The sequence below is a fragment of the Portunus trituberculatus genome, chromosome 30 (genome assembly GCF_017591435.1).
Source record: "Portunus trituberculatus isolate SZX2019 chromosome 30, ASM1759143v1, whole genome shotgun sequence".
Lineage (NCBI taxonomy): Eukaryota > Metazoa > Arthropoda > Malacostraca > Decapoda > Portunidae > Portunus > Portunus trituberculatus.
This window is the reverse complement of record NC_059284.1, coordinates 1,714,660-1,735,898: the sequence shown is the minus strand read 5'-3', so window position 1 is coordinate 1,735,898 and position 21,239 is coordinate 1,714,660. Positions and strand designations below refer to the sequence as shown.

The following is a 21,239-nucleotide window of genomic DNA, read 5'->3' as shown; positions in this document are numbered from 1 at the left end:
CTATTCCATGCTTCCACCCTTCTATGAGGGAAGCTATATTTTTTCACATCTCTCCTATAAGTGGCCATTTTAGTTTTTTCCCATGCCCTCTCGACATTCTTCCATTCCACATACACAGATCTTCCCTATCCATTTTTCCATGCCAATCATCACTCTGTATATTGCTATCAGGTCTCCCTTTCTTCTGTTTTCCAGGGTTGGAAGTTGCATTCTTTTCAGTCTGTCTTCATAAGTCAAATCTCTTAAGTCAGGCACCATTTTGTTGCAGCCCTCTGTACTTTCTCTAGTTTCCTTATGTGTTTCTTTAAGTTCGAGCCCACTGTATTGTTGCATATTCAAGCCTCGGTCTTATCATTGCAGTAATTATTTTCTTCATCATTTCTTCATCTAAATATACGAACGCCACTCTTATGTTCCTCAATAAGTTCAATACTTCTCCAATTATTTTGTTTATATGTCTCTCTGGCGATAGGTCATTGGTAATTGTCACCCCAAGGTCTTTTTCTTCATGACTGGTTTTATGTCTTCATTTCCTATCTTGTACATACTCCTGATTCTTCTTTCACTCTTGCCAAACTCTATTTTCTTGCATTTTGTCGTGTTGAACTCCATTTGCCATGTACAGCTCCATTTCCATATTCTGTCCAAGTCTTCCTGGAGTAGTTCGCAATCTTTGTCACATCTCACTTTTCTTAACAATTTTGCATCGCCTGCAAATAGGCTCACATAACTGGACACCCCATCCACCATGTCATTTATGTAGACTGCGAACATTACTGGTGCCAACACTGATCCCTGTGGAACTCCACTCTCCACCAATCCCCATTCTGATGGTCTGTCCTTAATTATTGTTCTCATTTCTCTTCCTACCAAAAGTCTTCCATCCATTTTAGTAAACTGCCATGCACTCCTCCTACCATTTCAAGTTTCCAGATCAGTCTCTGGTGTGGTACCTTATCAAAGGCCTTTTTTAAATCCAGATATATTCCATCAGCCCAACCATCTCTTTCCTGTATTACATCTATCACCCTCGAATAGTAACATATCAGGTTTGTCGTGCATGAACGCCCTTTTCTAAAACCAAATTGACACTCACAAAGTATGTCATTTTTCTCCAAGAAGTCTGTCCATCTATTCTTCACCACCCTCTCACACATCTTAGCTACCACACTTGTAAGTGACACTGGTCTATAGTTCAATGGGTCTCTCTTGTTACCTGATTTATAGATTGGGACAATGTTAGCTCTTTTCCAGTCTTGGGGCACTACACCTTCCCTTAATGAGGCATCAATTACTTCACAAACTTTTTCTGCCAGTTGCTCCTGCATTCTCTTAAAATCCATCCTGATACCCCATCAGGTCCCACAGCTTTTCTCACTTCTAAACTCCCCATCATGTTCTTGATCTCCTCCACAGTTACTTGAAACTCCTTCATAATCCCTTTCTGTTCCATTACCAGTGGTTTGTCAAAAGCAGTCTCCTTTGTGAATACCTTCCGAAAGCATCCATTCATAGCCTCTGCCATTTCCTGGGATCTTCACTGCATACTCCATTTACTTCTAAACTTTCAATACTTTCTCTATTTTTGATGTTGTTGTTCACATGTCTGTAAAAAGCCTTGGTTGGTCTTTACATTTATCAATTATATCCTTTTCTTGTTTCTTTCTTTCTTCTCTTCTAATCAACACATATTCATTTCTTGCTCTTTTGTAACTTTCCCACTGCTTAATCCGTCTTTTCCTTCTCCACCTCTTCCATGCATCCTCTTTTCTTGTTCTAGCCTTTTCACATCTATCGTTAAACCAGTCCTGCTTTCCAACTTCTCTATGTTGTCTTATTGGTACAAATTTTTCTCACCTTCTTTGTATATTTTTATAAATTCCTTCCACTTTTCATTTGCTCCTTAGCACTCTTGAATTTCATCCAATTTGTCTCTTGAAAGAATTTCTTTAGGTTTCCAAAATCTGTCTTGGCATAATTCCATCTTCCCACTTTATATTCTTCATTTCTTCTAGATTTCTCTTCATCTATCACCTTGAACTCCAAAACTGCATGATCACTCTTTGCTAAAGGGCACTCCACCCTCATCTCCTCAATGACCATTGGCTCTGTACTAAAGACCAAGTCCAGTCTTGACGATGCTCCTCTCCTCCAAACCTAGTATCTTCTTTGACCCACTGAGTTAACACATTTTCCATTGCCAGTGTCAATAGTGTATTTCCCATGTTGTCTCTGATCCTTCCATTGACCAGTCCTCCCAACACACCTCTTTACAATTAAAATCTCCCATCATTATAGTTCGTTCACAGCCACCCAACATTTCTTCCAGACATGTTCCTGTATCACTTATCATTTCTTCATATTCCTGTACTGACCATGCATTTGTCTTAGGTGGTACGTACACCACTATGTAGTGCCTCTTTTTCCTTCATTAGTTTCTGCTCTGATCTTTAGCACTTCTGCCTTTCCCATACCTTTTTTCACTTGATCCACCTTTATATCTTTTTTAACCAGCAACATCACTCCTCCTCCCATCTTACCTACTCTATTTCTTTTCCAAACATTATATTTCCCTTCTCCAACCATCATCAGGTCTTCTCCTCTCTCAGTTTTGTTTCAGTAAGACCCACAATATCTGGGTTCTTGTCCTCAAGTAATCGTTGAGTTCTAAAATCCCCGATATCACTCCATTTATGTTGGAATACATTACATTTCGCTCATATGTAAGTTTCTTTAGTCCTTTCTTGCTGTACTTTTCTGGGTTATGAACCACTTCCTCAGTCTCATATCCAAGATTCTCCAGAAAACTCTTTCTTCTCCTCTTCTGTCCTCTCTTCATTTTTTTCAAAGCCTCCTTTCTCAACTCATTTAACATTTCTCTTCCTTTTCACCGAGATCTCTTCTCAACCAAATCTTCCTTGTTGTTTCCTGCTGGGCTAGCCTCCATGACTTCTCCACCAATTCATCTACATCCTTTTGTGACTTAAGTTTGATTCTTATTGGCCTCATACCTTCTCTTGTGAACTTTCCAATTCTATGGAAGTCCTCTATTTCTTGTACTAGGTCTTTTCCCTCCTCCTGCACCACATTAATGATATTATTTATCACCTTTTTTATGTTTTTCTCTCTCCATTTTACTCGGTGTCTTATCCTCCTCCACACCAAATATCACCACACATCTCTTTTGTCTACAGTTTCCTCACCAATGTCTCATTTGACTTAATAACCTTCACCACTTTCTCAGCTATCTTCTCTTCTATGATCTGTTGATCTATAATTTCAGCAAGGCCCAAAGTTTTCTCCCCTGACTCTTTGATTTCCTTTTCCAGACTTGCAACTTTGTAATTTACCTCCTTTCTTTCCACTTCCTGACTTTTTTTCCATTCAGCCTGCTTCTCCATCACTTTTCCTAGAGATTCTCCACATTTTTCGCAATTCACTTTAATTAGCTTAACTTCCTCTTTCAGTGCTGCATTTTCCTTCTTCATATCGGCACAGTCTCTTTACATTGTCATAACTCGTTTCCAGGCCCTCATACTTTTCAAACAGTTTTTCAATTTTACCTTCTAACTCCAGAATTTTCTTCACATGTGTGTGTGTGTGTGTGTGTGTGTATTTACCTAATTGTATTTACCTAATTGTAACATACGGGAAAAGAGCTATGCTCGTGTTGTCCCGTCTCCATATCTATTAATGTCCAGCTTTTTCTTAAAATCATGAATATTCCTTGCTGACCACTTCCACGTCTAAACTATTCCATGCTTCCACCCTTCTATGAGGGAAGCTATATTTTTCACATCTCTCCTATAAGTGGCCATTTTAGTTTTTTCCCATGCCCTCTCGACATTCTTTCATTCCACATACACAGATCTTCCCTATCCATTTTTTCCATGCCAATCATCACTCTGTATATTGCTATCAGGTCTCCCTTTCTTCTGTTTTCCAGGGTCGGAAGTTGCATTCTTTTCAGTCTGTCTTCATAAGTCAAATCTCTTAAGTCAGGCACCATTTTTGTTGCAGCCCTCTGTACTTTCTCTAGTTTCCTTATGTGTTTCTTTAAGTTCGAGCCCACTGTATTGTTGCATATTCAAGCCTCGGTCTTATCATTGCAGTAATTATTTTCTTCATCATTTCTTCATCTAAATATACGAACGCCACTCTTATGTTCCTCAATAAGTTCAATACTTCTCCAATTATTTTGTTTATATGTCTCTCTGGCGATAGGTCATTGGTAATTGTCACCCCAAGGTCTTTTTCTTCATGACTGGTTTTATGTCTTCATTTCCTATCTTGTACATACTCCTGATTCTTCTTTCACTCTTGCCAAACTCTATTTTCTTGCATTTTGTCGTGTTGAACTCCATTTGCCATGTACAGCTCCATTTCCATATTCTGTCCAAGTCTTCCTGGAGTAGTTCGCAATCTTTGTCACATCTCACTTTTCTTAACAATTTTGCATCGCCTGCAAATAGGCTCACATAACTGGACACCCCATCCACCATGTCATTTATGTAGACCGCGAACATTACTGGTGCCAACACTGATCCCTGTGGAACTCCACTCTCCACCAAGCCCCATTCTGATGGTCTGTCCTTAATTATTGTTCTCATTTCTCTTCCTACCAAAAGTCTTCCATCCATTTTAGTAAACTGCCATGCACTCCTCCTACCATTTCAAGTTTCCAGATCAGTCTCTGGTGTGGTACCTTATCAAAGGCCTTTTTAAATCCAGATATATTCCATCAGCCCAACCATCTCTTTCCTGTATTACATCTATCACCCTCGAATAGTAACATATCAGGTTTGTCGTGCATGAACGCCCTTTTCTAAAACCAAATTGACACTCACAAAGTATGTCATTTTTCTCCAAGAAGTCTGTCCATCTATTCTTCACCACCCTCTCACACATCTTAGCTACCACACTTGTAAGTGACACTGGTCTATAGTTCAATGGGTCTCTCTTGTTACCTGATTTATAGATTGGGACAATGTTAGCTCTTTTCCAGTCTTGGGGCACTACACCTTCCCTTAATGAGGCATCAATTACTTCACAAACTTTTTCTGCCAGTTGCTCCTGCATTCTCTTAAAATCCATCCTGATACCCCATCAGGTCCCACAGCTTTTCTCACTTCTAAACTCCCCATCATATTCTTGATCTCCTCCACAGTTACTTGAAACTCCTTCATAATCCCTTTCTGTTCCATTACCAGTGGTTTGTCAAAAGCAGTCTCCTTTGTGAATACCTTCCGAAAGCATCCATTCATAGCCTCTGCCATTTCCTGGGATCTTCACTGCATACTCCATTTACTTCTAAACTTTCAATACTTTCTATTTTTGATGTTGTTGTTCACATGTCTGTAAAAAGCCTTGGTTGGTCTTTACATTTATCAATTATATCCTTTTCTTGTTTCTTTCTTTCTTCTCTTCTAATCAACACATATTCATTTCTTGCTCTTTTGTAACTTTCCCACTGCTTAATCCGTCTTTTCCTTCTCCACCTCTTCCATGCATCCTCTTTTCTTGTTCTAGCCTTTTCACATCTATCGTTAAACCAGTCCTGCTTTCCAACTTCTCTATGTTGTCTTATTGGTACAAATTTTTTTTTTTTTGTGTGTGTGTGTGTGTGTGTGTGTTAATATTTTCACATTAGTTACCTGAGCAGCTTCAGGATTCCTACAGGTGGCAATGATGACATCTGGAGGTGTGACGTGTCGAGCCAGTTGCCTCACCATTTCCAAGCCCAGGCCTCGATTGCTGCCCGTCACCAACACAGCACGTGCCACCATGTTGCTAATAAAACAAGAAAAGAATATTTTTTATCATCTCTCTCATACATAATATACATTTTGTCTTGTTTGGCTCTATGAACTCTCCCTCCTCATTAAATACTGATTTGATGCTCTCATTCATAAGTTCACTCATTTCATCTTGTGTTTCATATATCCTATTTCCATTAATTAACTCAGTAAAGTTTGATGTTTGGACAAGACTCCAGTTTTAATTTGTGAATACCAAATCCAGCATTGATGGTTCTTCTTCCCTTCTATATCTTGTACGGTGCTTCAACCATTGGTCCAATGTCTTTACCATTGCCAGTTGTACCACTTCCTCCCCCCAACATCCAGCATGACTGTTTGCATCCATTTCTCCCCAATTTACATGTTTGCAGTTTAGATCTCTCACAAGTAGCACTCTTCTGTCCTTCCTTAACATACTGTCCAGGCAATTTAGTACTTCCTTTGGCATTTCTTTGGTACATCAAAGCTCCATGTATTAGTCTTTGGTGGCACATTATGTTACTGTGATACAGAGGTCCTCTCTTTATACTATATTAACTTTTTTTTTATCAAGAATCATAATAACAACATAATAAGAGCAAGTATAATTACAATATGAATAAAATGCTTCTTGTTGTTGCTAGACACTTAGCATATTTTTCAGAGGTGGTGACCTTAAAGCTCTTGCTGCTGCTCTATTGCCAAGTTTCTTGGCATAATCTACCACTTGTAAATTATGAGAGATTGTATACCTCAATCTTTTACCACCTGCTGCTATAACGGTGATGGTGTTGATGTGTTGTGTTATGATTATGAACATGGTGTTACTTTTCACTGTTATATGGCATTGAGTCAGAGTGGCAGTCAGCTGATATTTATAAACATGCATCACAGCCTCACAGGTTAGATTATTTTCTATTTTCTGATAATTTGTTTTTAAAGTGATCTTTTTTTCTTTTTATGTAACAGAAGAGGATTGGTCAAGGGCAAGAAAAATATAAAGTAAAAAAGCTCACTCACTTGCCAGTCTCCTTACAGAGCCAATAGAATACTGGTAATCATAATAATACCAGCAATAAAATAATGATGCATGAAGTTAGGGTAGATAAAAGTACTGAAAAAAAGATGCAACCTAAATTAGAGATGTACCGCATCGGTATCGGTATCAGAATCGGCGGTATCGGCCCATTTTTTGGGTATCGGTATCGGTATCGGTATCAGCTTATTTTATGCTGATACCTCCGATACCAAAAAGGAATTTCCTACTTACTGATATATTCGATATAAGATATTAATGATACCAAATTAATATAGTACGGCGTATTAAGTTCCCGTGGTGATTACCGTATGTCATAGAATACTGTTTTCTGTGGTAATAAGCCACAGCCTCTAAATTGGACGTGTATGAAACGCGTATAGGCTGAACTCCGGCATCCTGTCACACGGTCGGTCATGAGTCACCACGCATTTTCACGACTCACTGTCTCTCAGTCAGACGCTGCTCCTCCACCCACACAAAGTTCACACAGGTGAAAAGCTTATGTTTTTTAACTATAATCTAAGAATGTCAAACTTCAGATATTGAGAATCCAACAAAATGATTTTATATATATATATATATATATATATATATATATATATATATATATATATATATATATATATATATATATATATATATATATATATAGTTAGGCATTTTGCATTATTGTAAATAACAGCATATTCTTATTTGATTTATAATTAACAGTGCTATTGCTAGCCTTTTCCAAGATATCATACTGGAATAGGTGGAAGCTCGAATTATATATGTATATTAATTTTAATGCAAGTTTAATATTTGAGTTACTTGTGTTAACCTAAGGATGTAGAAATTCCATAACTAAGAAAGTAACGATTTTGTTTTGTAATCATGTGCATTGTGTATAATTTGTTGCATATTAATTATTTAAGATCATAGCAATACACTAGAAATTTAGAATAAACTTAACTTTTTCCTATTTAATTGAAAAGATTTAATTTAAAGCTCATTTTTCTGAAATGGTCTACTAATGTTTAATGAATTAATATCAGATAATAATCAGATTTAATTAAAGAGAAACATACACAACATAATGAGTTTCTTTTGCTAATATTTTGTGTCTGTTTTACAATTTTAATAATTTTAAAAATATTTTTGATCGCCAAAATATCGTCAATAAAATTAATAATGAAAATGCACAAGACCAAATTGTCGCTAAAGGAGTAAGAAGTAAGAATTTAAAATAACTGACAAGAATCAGAAGACTAAGATATTCATTCCAATTACTGAGTAATTTACCTTTGCAAATGGCTTCAAAAAGCTTCTAGAATTGCTCCTATTTCACAAACGTTCTCAGAAGGACTTACAGCATCCCCCAAAACAAAGCCTCCCATCTGATAACGCTCACCATCCACCAACTCGTCCTGGTGTCCAGTGCAGTAATCACTACAAGTAGTAGTACTGGTATCGGTAGTAGTATCGTTATCGGCCCAATTAGGTGGTATCGGTATCGGTATCGGAATCAGCCAAAATTTTGGTATCGGTATATCTCTAACCTAAATGCCATCAAATACAGTATCTCATTGTGGACGATTAGGAGGTAAGATGGATGGGTAGATTGGGGAAATATGTGAAGAACTATTCCCCAACAAAAGGATACTGTAAGTGAAGGAAAGTTAGGATGGCTCAGTGCACCTACTAGCCAAGTTTATGTGCTAGGTGGAGGAGGGAATTGCGCCAGTGGGAGGTCAGTGTGATATGGGATGGATATCGGGTTACGAGCCAAGTGCCTTAAGTTCTTTGTTTTTACCTACAAGCTGTCAAAATCATTGTCATTAAGTAGTTAGTAATTCCTCTTGACTGTCAAGGAGTAAAATATAAAAAATAAATAAATAAATAAAAAAGATTGCAAACTGGCATTTTACTTTTACACAATGTATTGATAAACTGAGAGAAACAGGTAGCTAGTGTTGAAAATTGTAAACAAATAAATGTCCAACAGAATTGAAACAGAAATGTAGAAATCTCCATGTAAAGTTTCATTAAACAGTAGCAATACAGCTAGAGTTGCATATACCACAAAAAGCTCAACATCCATTGCCTCAATGTCTCCGTGAGACTTCCCACTCAAATCCACCCAACTCACACATTCCGCATATCACCAACTGTGACACAATCCATACTTTATTCCCACTTTTGCTCTTGTATCACATTGACATTTCACACAAAGTTCTTTTATATCTTAATGAAATCATCTGAGTCATCGTCCAAGACTGCTTCATCCACACTGTCTGAAGAGTCTGTCTCCTCGTCTTTCTGCTTTTAGGAAGCAGACAGAAATGCCCTGAAACCTTCATGTCAATCAGATGAACACAAATATCAAAACAAGGATGAAATTCTAAAAAATCTTTAGAAGCAAATACCTCAAAAAATGTTTTTTTTACACTTCAAAATTTTTCACAAAAATTTATATAAACTCTAATGACTTTTGTTTGGTATCATTTTTAAACTACAACCAAAATACAATTTTTTGTTGGGATTAGATTTTTTATAATGTCAATAGAAAACAACATACAGGAAAGTGAAAACAACTTTTGAAAAAAAAAACCTGAGCAGTTCAACTTGGACTTTAGACCCAGAGTCGGTCAGAGTCTGACTTATCGCGAAATCTGATTTATCAGGGTCTGAGTTATCGAGGTTCAACAGTACTACATGTGTGACAATGTGGCATATCAGGTCAGGCAATGTTGCCACACAACCAGAGGTGGAATTTTCCCTGACGGAAGAGGGGAGTCAGGTCAGCAGGCACACACATGCAAATCAACTCACTTTCTATCTGGTTGCCACAATGAAAGGACACACTGACACTTCCCCGTCTTAATGTGTGTTGGTAGATCAAGGAAAAGTCTTTCCATCCAATGATTTTCAATAAATAAGTTTAGCTTGGGGCAATAACAGAAATAAAATGCTGTCTCATCTTAGTTTCTTCTCACCACTCATTATGTTAGACCGGGTATCTCGAGAGTAAACTCTAATTTATTTATGACATAATCACTTGCAGAGATCTTTATGTCTCTTGTCTCCCTCTGCTGCACCTTTTTTATAGCAAAGTCATGCATTAAATTGAATAGAGAACTGTTATTCCATTTTCCTTGAAGTAATGAGAGATATGGCAATGTTACACAGATTATCAGCCAAAACCTGTGGGTCAGTACAATTTAGTTTTACTACAGCCTAGTAATGCCCTACCCTGGTTGGCACACTACACACTAAGGGCGTTTTGTTTATTTACCTCTTTATTTATCAAAATGAGAAACAAAAATTCATTTTCATTCAGTCTGAGCACCACAATTGGGAAGCAAATTAGGAATAATACACTATTTCTTAGAAAGAGCAACCATTTTAATTTGAAAATATTCAATTTTCTTACTTTTATTTCCAAAAAATTCTTATTTATGCACTATATAGAACAGTCAAAAGAGAAAACCAAGATAAAGTTCCCGGGAAAAGGATAGAAACCGTAGGAGGACCGTTTTGAGATCAAAGCTTTGTGCCAGTCTCTATCAAAAGCTCTTGATATGTCTAATGCAACAGCAATAGTTTCACCAAAATCTCTAAAAGAGGATGACCAAGACTCAGTAAGGAAAGCCAGGTCAACAGTAGAGTGGCCTTGAAGAAAGCCATACTGGTGATCTGATAGTAGATTGTGAAGTGACAAACGTTTAAGAATCTTCCTATTGAGGATAGATTAAAAGACTTTTGACAAGCAAGAGATTAACGTTATAGCTAGGGCAGTAGTTTGAGGGATTAAAATGGTCACCCTATTTAGAAAACAGGTTGAATGTAGGCAAACTTCCAGCAAGAACGAAAGGTAAAGTAGATAGACAGAGTTGAAAGAGTCCAGCCAAGCAATGTGCAAGCACAAGCACAGAAGCACAGTTTTTGAGAACAATAGGAGGGACCCTATCAGGTCCAAAAGCCTTCCAAGGGTTTAGGCTAGCAAGGGCATGGAAAACATCATTATCAAGAAAATGAATTGATGGCATGAAATAAAGAGAAGGAGGGACACGCCCAGAATCAATCAAAGTAGAGTTATTAGCAAAAGTTTGAGAGAAGAGTTCAGCTTTACCTCTAGATAGATGTGATAGCAGTAGTACCATCAAAGGAAGAAAAATTTTGAAATAAAGTTATTGGAAATGTTTTTGGCCAGATGCCAGAAGTCTTGAGTGGAGTTGGAGTTTGAAGGATTTTGACATTTTCTATTTAAGAAGAAGTGTTTGGCAAGTTGAAGAACAGACTTGGCATGATTCCAGGCAGAAATATAAACCCCATGAGATTAGGTGATAGAAGGCTCAAATACCTTTAGTGGGCAACCTCTTTTATCATGTATAGCACAAGAACAGACTGTGTTAAACTAAGGTTTAAACTGTTCAGGTTGAGAAAAAGTTAGGAATGCAGACTTCCATGGCAGATGTTATCACTTCTGATGTGTGTTCAGCACTCAAAGATGGGTCTCTAACAAGGAAATAATAATTATTCCAGAGACTCAGAGGCTGGTTCTGGAGTTGTCATAATTTATTTCTAGTTAAGGGTGTATTACCTAGTTGTATTGTACAGGGTTCGAGCAGGGCTCATAGTGTCCTGTCTCCATATCTCCATTCCTCTAGTTTTTCTTTAAAGTTATGCACACTATGTGCTGTGACAATTCCATTATCCAATGCATTCCATTTTTCCACCGTTTTGTGTGGAAAGCTGTATTTTCCAATATCCTTCACACACTCCCTCATCCTGATATTCTTTTCATGTCCTCTTGTCCATCCATCCTCTTCCATCAACAGCACCAGGTCTTCTTTGTCTATCTTTTCAATATAATTTACTATCTTATACATTGTTATCAGGTCCCCGCATTCTCTTCTATCTTGTAAGGCTGGCAGTCCCATTTCCTTCAGTCGTTCTTCATAATGTGAGGTCCTTTAATTTCGGCACCATCTTTGCAGCAATCTTCTGTATCCACTCAAATTTTCTTATATCCTTTTAGAGCTCGGAGACCATACCACTGCTGCATGTGTGTGTGTGTGTGCGTGTGTGTGTTGTAATTGCATGTAGTTTTGTGTGAAGGAGAGTCATCTTTAGTGGGCAGACTAGACTGCCCCACTGAGTTGTGAGACACAAAGGGAAACATTCAGCGAGATCACAACTAGCTTTAATGGTAATTTTATAGCAACCCCTGAACGAATTCAGACTAGAACAGAACTAGTGCTATTAGACATCACCTGGAATGAAAATATGATAATCTAAACTAATGTACCTGTAATTTTTAACCTTACCCTAACATTAATCTAACTAAATCTAACCTAACCGAGCTAGCATAACCTAGTTGAAGCTACACGCACCACTGATATGACTTCTTCAGAACCTTTCTCACTAATAGCGTATTAAGGTTAAGTTTGCTTGGTTTGGTTATGTTATGTTAAAGTTAGGGTTAACTTTGTTTTGGTTATATTTTCATTAACACGTCATGTCAGTCGAGTGAAAGAGCTGCGAAGGGAGACTCGGGAAACAAGGAACGCAGGAGGAACGACTTTATTTGGATAGATCCGCGAAACCACTCCCATCACAGGCGAAACTATCAGCGAGCGAACTGGTTGAGGTAGAACACCCCCGGTGGCGAACTGACCCAACTTCTGGAAGCCCTCTTTATGACACACGTAAACGTCTTCATCGATAAGATTTAGACCATGGCTAGCTGAGATTTTTAAATAGTCACGTATTATTTTTCAAGTTATTCCTCACCTTATAGTTCAGTTCTGCAAGTGCCTATGATCCCAGGTCAAATCAGGCTGATGATTGTCGGAGCCTCGAAGACTGCCTTTGCAACAGCGCCTCGTTACTAATGCTCTCAACCGAGACGTCGCAATGGGTAGGCAACAGCCCCTAGCTAGCGGGGGCCCCGAGGAACGGGTGATGTTGCATATGGACCAGAACCACCGTATCAGAGACATTTTTTTTTTTTTTTTTTTTTGTGGTGGGGGTGATAGGATAGGTTGGGCGAAAGAAGAGTGAAGGAGGGAAAGAACAGTTATGGAAGAAAAGAAATATAGTTGAATAAAGGTGACGGGCAAACCGTCTTGCTGTTCATAATCTTTTAATTTTTATTTTTATTACTCGCTTCTAGTTGTAGAAAGGTGATTGTAAGTGCTATTTTATGCGTTATTTGTAGCTGAGTGTTTGATTTTAATAAGTTTCTTTTTCCTTTTCAGATGCTAATTGGTTAATGTCTTTATAGTCGGCAGATATGTAAAAAAAAAATGTGCCTTTGGTGATACAAACATGAAATTTGGCACACTGCTAGGGCAGTATCTTACAAAGATTTTTGGATATAGGGGCATTCCAGATTCTTTCCAGGGCCAAAATGGCAGGCATTTTACAAAATAGCTGATTTTGTGTTGTACGCGACTTAGGATTCATGTGAATACAACCATATTTACTTATTGAAGAAGCATACCAGTGGTTTTATTCAACTAAATATTTATTGTAGCAAATAAGAGACAGCAAATAACCTAACATCAACTTACATAGTCAAAATTATACATTGAAACCTCTAGATCCAGGTAACAAAATTTAGTATATGCATAGATGCATGTGTACATGTTAACATATATGTAATTAGCATCTGTGATCTCTCTTGTCCCAACACATGGTTCTACTCTCTCGTACACTCCCCACCACAGAGACATAGAGCTGTGCACTGGAGTCCAGCCTTGGCACACTTGTACTGTCCTCTGCATCCCTTTTTGCAGCCACACCTTAGTAGTTGCCGACATGCCTCAGTTGCCTCTGGGAAGGTTGTCCAGTATATGTCCCAGCCATTATCGGTGTGAACCCACCCCCAGTCACTGGGTGATGGGAGCTCTGGTGTGGACACCATCATCTGGCCCCAACAGTAGCCGGCTTGGTAAGCAGCTCTCTTGATGTGCTGTTTCAGGGCTTCTCGGGTTGGTGGGAGAGCATCTATTGATCTGCCAGTCTGGGTGAACAGGTGCTTGCGACACTCATTGACATGTTCCTGACTACTGGTGCGATCATAGAGCAAAACAACAAAACACTGCAGTGCATCCATGTGGTCATCTATGGCTGAAGAAGTTGGCGAGGCAGCCAAGGCACAGAATGCTGCAGTGACATCAGTGACCTCATCACAGGCTTTCCAGGTTTCCCATGCTTTTTTCTTCCCCCTGCCTCCGAAGATTGAAACGGTGTCACATCCAGTAAGGGCATGGAAGAATGGCAACCCTCGACACAGCCATCTCGTGAGCGGCCAAGAACCTGAAGTTCTTTCCTGTGCCAAAGGCAACCCAGAGCTCATCAATGTCCAGATGTCCAGCTGCTGTCACTGCAAGAACCACTCCATCAGTGTCTACTGTGCGAATCGACACTTTGCTGTATCCCTGCCTCACAGCGTCTTCAACATGGAGTAGCATTCTTGTATCAGCCTCCTCGTGGCTACAAGGGGCAAGGCCAGTAACATCTCGGGCCTGTGTACAAACCACATCTTTGTGATGGGTGCTGATGACTTGTTTGTCTGTGTCTGTTGTTGCTATCCTGGTGGCTAGGAAGTCAAACAGCTCCATCTTGTTCTCATCTGTGCGAAGAAAGGTCTGCCAGTTTCCAGGAATGGAACTAGATGGCTCGACTCGTCTCATGATACCTTTGCCTCGCTTCTTCCTAGTGCCTGCCTTCAAACTGTCTGTGAGGTATTCATCCCAGACAATATCCACCCTGCTCGTATGCTACAGCTGAGATGTGATGTATGGTAAGAATACTTGTGATGCATAGTCGTTGAAGGTCTTTGCTGGGCCAGGTGGCAGCATATTGATGATCGCTGCACCATCAAGTATGATGACTTCAACTGCTGGACTAGCAGCAGCAGCAGCGGCAGTGGTAGCAGCATTCTCCTGTGGACGGACCAGATCTTCTAAGCAGCCAACCAGATCAGATTTTGTTCCAAGTCTCATCTTGCCCATGTGTGACAGTGCAGGGGGACATGCTTGGTTCTCGTGTGCGAAGAACTCATTGATATCTCCATCACGTATCTGGGACGCAATGAACAACCTAGAGAACAGGGAGCAGTCGTTCTTCAGAGATGACACCTGCATCTATGTTCTTGACTTATCTCTGACTGGAGGTCGGCTGAAAAGAGAGAGGTTGTTTCTCTTAATTGGGTCAGTGATTGGCTTTGTCTGGTTGACAAGTCTCTCATGGACGTAGGAGTCATGCTGTTCTTGTCCCAGCTTCTCGATCTCGCGTACAGTGTTGATAACTGCTGGGTCTTCTAGCATGATTATGTTTCAGAGCTCTTATTCCAGCCATGCATTATTGCGATGGTAAACTATTATCTATGCCCCTCATGGGCCACCGTAGATGCATATTTTTAGTCAAATATGAAATAGATAATAAAGCATGTGCATACTACTTGATAATAATCATATTATACTCAATACGTTGTGTTTTGCACCAAGCACATATGACTTTGCTGATCTTGTAGGCAGAGTTTAGTTATTCGTGTTAGCCATTTTGTAAAATGGCCACCATTTTGACCATAAGGGTGATTTGGAATGTCCCTATATCCAAAAAATGTTTCCTAAGGGTATGCTATAACTGTGTACCAAATTTCATGCTTGTATCATCAAAGGCACAAAACTACCAGAATATTTCACAGATCTGCTGGACTATTACATATCTTCGTGATTTGCAGGTGAGTGAGGGGAAGTACCGTTCCCGTTTTTGTTTTAGTTAGGGCTGTTCCTGGTATACAGCTGGCTTGGGGCGTTTTCTCTTAGCTGTAGATGTGGTTTCTTGAGCAACAGGTGACTATTTTCTTCGTTATTTGTTACTAGATTTATGAATTTTTCATCTTGTGATAAATTGATCATTTTATCTTTTGTTTTAATGCCTCTATTATATAGGGTTACATTGATTGCGTTTAGGTTAGACATTTCATGCATCTCCTCTGTAGTTTTGGTGTAAGGGTATCTTTCTGAATATACAAATCTTAGTGATGAGTTTTGGACGGTTTGTAGTGATAGCATTGATTTTTTAGATATTGAATTGAGAGGGTAAGCCGGATAAGTTAGCTTGGGGAGGACGCATGCTTTAACTAGGTGTGTCTTAATCTTGGTGTTGAGTGTAAAAAAAACTTTTAATAAGTGAGAGTGCAGCCATAGCTGACTGTTTGTTGTGTGTGATGTTACTGTTTATGCCTGTGGTGGTTATTTTCATGCCAAGAATGTTTCCTTTGTTCAGAGTAAGGGACGTTTGTACCGTTTGGATGTGGTGTTTTTCATGGCTATTGGAATGATGGTGAATTTTTCCGTGTTAGTTTTTATCTTCCATTTTTTTTTTTTCATATTGATTAATTTTGATTATTTCTCTTTCAGCTTTTTTTGCTAACATTCTCTTTGATTTTCCAGGTTGGGTGATGATTTGCGTTATATCATCTGCATACATGATATTTACGCAACCTGGAGCTGGCTGAGGAAGATCGTAGGTGTAGAGTGCGTATGTTGGTGAAATTGAACTGCCTTGTGGAACTCCACTTAGAATAGAGAATGAGGGGCCTGTGAAGTTCGTAAGTGAGATCCGTGCTGTTCTTTCGTCTAGAAAATTACAGAGTAGTGTGGTAAATGTGGTGGGAAGGCCGATGTTACTGATTTTATATTTGACCCCGTTATGCCAGACTTTATCAAATGCTTTGGACACGTCTCTTTGTACGATACAGCATCTTTCCCTTTTTCCTGCTGTGTTTGCTATTGTCTCAGAAATGAGTGCTAATGCTGTGTCAGTACCTCTATTTTTTTTTTTTTTATACCATGTGGGCTTTTTCACGGGAATTTATGGGCTAAAGGGGATACTTTTTAGGGTACCTCCTATCTCAAAGCCCACCCGCTAGGAAACCGTTGTCCTGAGTGAGGAAGCCCAACCTGCACTCAAACCGTGGACAGGATTCGAACCCGTGCGCTTGGAGACCCCTCGGACCCCAAAGCACGCATGGTTCCACTGTACCACGACGGCCCCAAACCATGCTGTGTAACTGGTAGAATGTTGTTGTCCTCTAAATGTGTCCTTAATCTTTCGTTTATGATTTTCTCTAAAACTTTTCCCAGTACTTCCAAGAGTGAAATAGGTCTGTAGTTTACAGGCTCTGTTGTTGGTTTATTTGCTTTGGGAATCACTTGTAGTATGGTACCCTTGAATGCTCGTGGGAAGTAGCCTGCATTGAGTGCGTGGTTGAAAATGTTGGTCAGAGATCATGTCACTCCTGTCACTTACATGGCGCCGACACAACTTGAAACATGACACCTAATCCCACTAACGGGGCGTGGCCCCATCCCGGTGGACTACTAACACTAAGGTTGCCAAGTCTCGCGAGTGTACTATCAAAGACTATATATGAATTTTATATATAGTCTTTGGTGTACTATTGCCAAGTTCGTCCAGATTTACAGCCAAACTAAAATTTCAATGCCAATTTTTACTCAAATCCTCATATTTCACACGTACAAAGTAGTTGCTCTTAACCTTTTTAATACCACGCCCCCTTTGCACGAACTGGATATATACCGATGCCTTCCTGGAGCACATTTAGACCTCTTATGGTACAAGTTCGTGCGTACATAGAACTTCAGCAGCAGGTCTCCTATGATTTATAATACACTTCAGGTCCCCACCGACATCTGTTAATATTCAAGATGAAAATAATCATTAGATCCCAAGGCAAGAAAAAAAAACTACACAGCACACATTAATGTTCAATGAAAAGCTTACTAATTCCAAAAGTTCAACTTACCTTAAGTAGACTAGCATAAATCATTCTCTCTCTCTCTCTCTCTCTCTCTCTCTCTCTCTCTCTCTCTCTCTCTCTCTCTCTCTCTCTCTCTCTGTGACCATCAACAATACAAATAACAGTAAAAACACGCTATTTCGCCCTCAACCTGTAGACGTTAAGACTGTGATACTCACTATTAAACATTTACAAGAAAAACAATCTTCCGGTTCAGATAATATATCTCTTCATTTCATCAAAGATTCTCTCAGTATTATCGCTCAGTACCTAACCACCATAATAAACACTTCAATTGTAACAGGTGTCGTGCCAAGTTCCTGGAAACACGCTCTAGTCGTCCCCCTACATAAAAGTGGCGATCCTTCAGACACGAGTAATTACCGCCCGATCTCACTCCTTCCCGTCTTCTCAAAAATCCTCGAAAAAATCGTTGCTGACCAATTGGTAAGATATTTAGAAGATAATAAAATCCTCAGTGAAAGTCAACATGGCTTCAGACCAAAACTCAGCACCACCACAGCCCTTACAATTATAACAGACAAGATATATCAAAACATGGACAAAAAACGTATATCTCTTTTAACTCTTTGTGACTTGTCAAAAGCGTTTGACAGTGTCAGTCACGATATTCTTCTAGAAAAACTAAAAAAGTCGCAATTGATACATTCTGGTTTAATGACTATTTGGGAGACAGGTCGCAGTCAGTACGTCTCAACAAAACCATCTCTTCAAAAGCTGCCATAAAATTCGGTGTTCCCCAGGGTCTATATTAGGACCAATACTCTTCAATATTTACGTGAATGACTTGTCTGATTACGTCACAAACTGTCACCTTGTCCAATACGCGGATGATACGCAGTTCATCCACACAGGTACTCCTTCTCAACTAAATCTTTTAATTTCCGAGGCCGAACGAACACTACACAGAGCCAGAGAATATTTTCTTATGAACGGTCTCAAATTAAACACAAAGAAAACACAGTGTATTTTTATAGGAACACGACAACTCATTCCCATGATACCAGAAGACACATCTGTAACATTCCATAACACCAAAATATACCCCTCCTCACAAGTTAAAACTCTTGGTATCCATATCGACAAATATATGACTTTCGACACACACATACACGAAATGTCTAGAAAAGTTATTGGAACCTTATTATATATTAATAGAATCAAACACTGTTTTGACAAACCAACTCGCATTATAGTTATTCAGTCGCTAGTCTTGAGTCTTATCAATTATTGCAACACTATATGGGGTACTACAAACAACACACTTATAAACAAAACACAAAAACTACAAAACTTTGCTGTCAGAGTTGCCGATGGAAAGGCTCGTAAATATGACCACGTCACACCTATCTTCCAAGAATTGAAGTGGCTGAATGTGAAAAACACCTCTTTCTTCAATACCGCAGTAATAGTGTACAAACAACTTTATAATCTCTACCCACAAAACATTGTCAACCTCCCGACAGTTAATGACGCAACAGGCAGCTCCACCAGGCAAAGGTATGATCTCCGTATCCCGAGTCTGGTGGTCGCGCCCTCCATGTGCGAGGCCCTTCCCTTTGGAATTTACTTCCCCAACAAATAAAGACAGCAACAACTCTTCAATCATTCAAGACCAAACTTAGGCAGTTCCTCCTATTAAATGAATTAACATTGTAGTATTAGAAAAATAATATAAACTTGTAATTTCCAGTATCTCTGTAACAAACTGTGTATGTGTGTGCGAAGGGGTTTGTTTGTTTATCTGATTGTATATATGTGTGTGTGTGTGTGTGTGTGTGTGTGTGTGTGTGTGTGTGTGTGTGTGTGTGTGTGTGTGTGTGCGCGCTATCACTATTGATAATTATAATCACCATTATTTTTATGCCCTATTATGTACATATATATGAAGAATAACCATTGTAAAAATGGAAATAAACATTTTGACTTTGACTTTGACTTTGACTCTCTCTCTCTCTCTCTCTCTCTCTCTCTCTCTCTCTCTCTCTCTCTCTCTCTCTCTCTCTCTCTCTCTCTCTCTCTCTCTCTCTCTCTCTCTTATTTAGAATGATGTGTGATTTCATATCACTGTGCGTTGGAAAAGCATCAATCACTGAAATTTTACTTCACTATTTGTTCCTTCCCATGCATTAAACGAGAAGAAGTAATCTTTTGCCATATCTCCCAGAAACTTCCTGCTGTATTTCTTTCAATATTCTAGCTATTTTGCATTAACACAGGTCTACATGACATATTTAAGAAGTTATAATGTGGTCTACATAAGTTAAACCATCAGTTCTTTCCAAGGTTATATTGAAGAAGACGCCGCGCGCCTATATATCCCGCTGTACTAAAAAAAGTGAAGCCAGTAGGTGGAGCTTATGAGGCGGTGGGCGGGGCTTACGATCGTAACTTACACCCAAAACATTGCCCTCTCCCGTGTTAATTAAGCAATGGGATATTGCCACTTTCTTTTTCATTACTAGAGGAAAACTAAGAAAGAACTGATGGTTTAAACTTATGTAAACCACATTATAGTTTTCTAAATATGTCATGTAGACCTGTTATTAACGATGTTAATGTTAAATAGTTACAATTTATTTATTTATTTATTTATTTTATTTATTTTATTTTTTTTTGCGTTCGGTTTCCCTATTATACTAGGGTTAGGACGGTGCCTCCTGACAGAGAAGTCAGGACTTTGGTTTCGGCATTGGGAACCATTAGAGTCTCAACACATTTGATTCACATCATTCAGATGATTCAGTTACCAAGGCAGCCGTCGGGATGTATGGAGGTATTAACTTTTGCAGAAATAGCAGTGTTGCATGCAGTGGCTGAGGAAACGTAGGTATAGGATTCCGCAACGAATATGGGTGCATGTAATTAATTCTAGAAGGCCTGAGTTTGGAAGCTTTAGACATTTGTTCTCAGATTTGGTCAATAATATTTTTTTTCTTTTTTGAGATAACCACAGAATAATTTAAAAGGATAGTGGAGCCTGTCACCAACAAGAAGTACTAGGCCTACAGCAGAAGCCATGTCAGTTCGTGACACTCTGAGAGAATACTTTGTCTCGCCAGGTGGAGCTGTCGAGTGACAGGACATGATAATTCACTGATACCTACATACATTCACCGCGGAAGAAATGGGCACACCAGTTGATACCATATTATGACATCTACTCTTTATTCAGGCTTAACGGTGCACGAAGGATATTAAGAGGATATTAAAACAATTACATCTATGTTGATTTTAGAATTTTGTCATACAAACTTTTACTTTGTGACGTGACATACCCTAGTATTTAGTGAACAAAATCAGAGGCACAGGGCTTAGTAGCAGGAGATTTACACCCCTCTCCCACTCTGGTGCCTGGCTGTCTGATAGTTACGTACGTTATGTCACACATTTCAAAAGTAGATATGTAAGCACATCCATAACGCTTTCTGTTATTATTTGTTTTCAAAATATGCAGAATACTATTGTCTAGTCATTCGTAGGCTACAGCAAATTCTTCTGTGGTTCAGAACAATACATGAACGTATATGATCTTGGTGCACAGGATCACTAGAATCATATATAGCACGTCATTCTCTTACTA

The 21,239-nt window shown here is 39.0% G+C and overlaps 1 protein-coding gene across 1 annotated transcript in view; it reads right to left on the bottom strand.

The window, feature by feature from the left end:
* Nucleotides 1-12,738, bottom strand: part of LOC123510936 (C-factor-like) — a 43,600-nt gene extending 30,862 nt beyond the window's left edge. Inside the window, exons 1-2 of the mRNA XM_045266439.1 lie at nt 12,592-12,738; nt 5,655-5,790 (exon numbers count right to left, since the gene is read on the bottom strand). Coding sequence (XP_045122374.1) covers nt 5,655-5,786 — 132 coding nt within the window. The 5' untranslated portion in view covers nt 5,787-5,790; nt 12,592-12,738. The remainder of the gene's footprint in view (nt 1-5,654; nt 5,791-12,591) is intronic.
* Between the last annotated feature and the right edge of the window lie 8,501 nt (nt 12,739-21,239).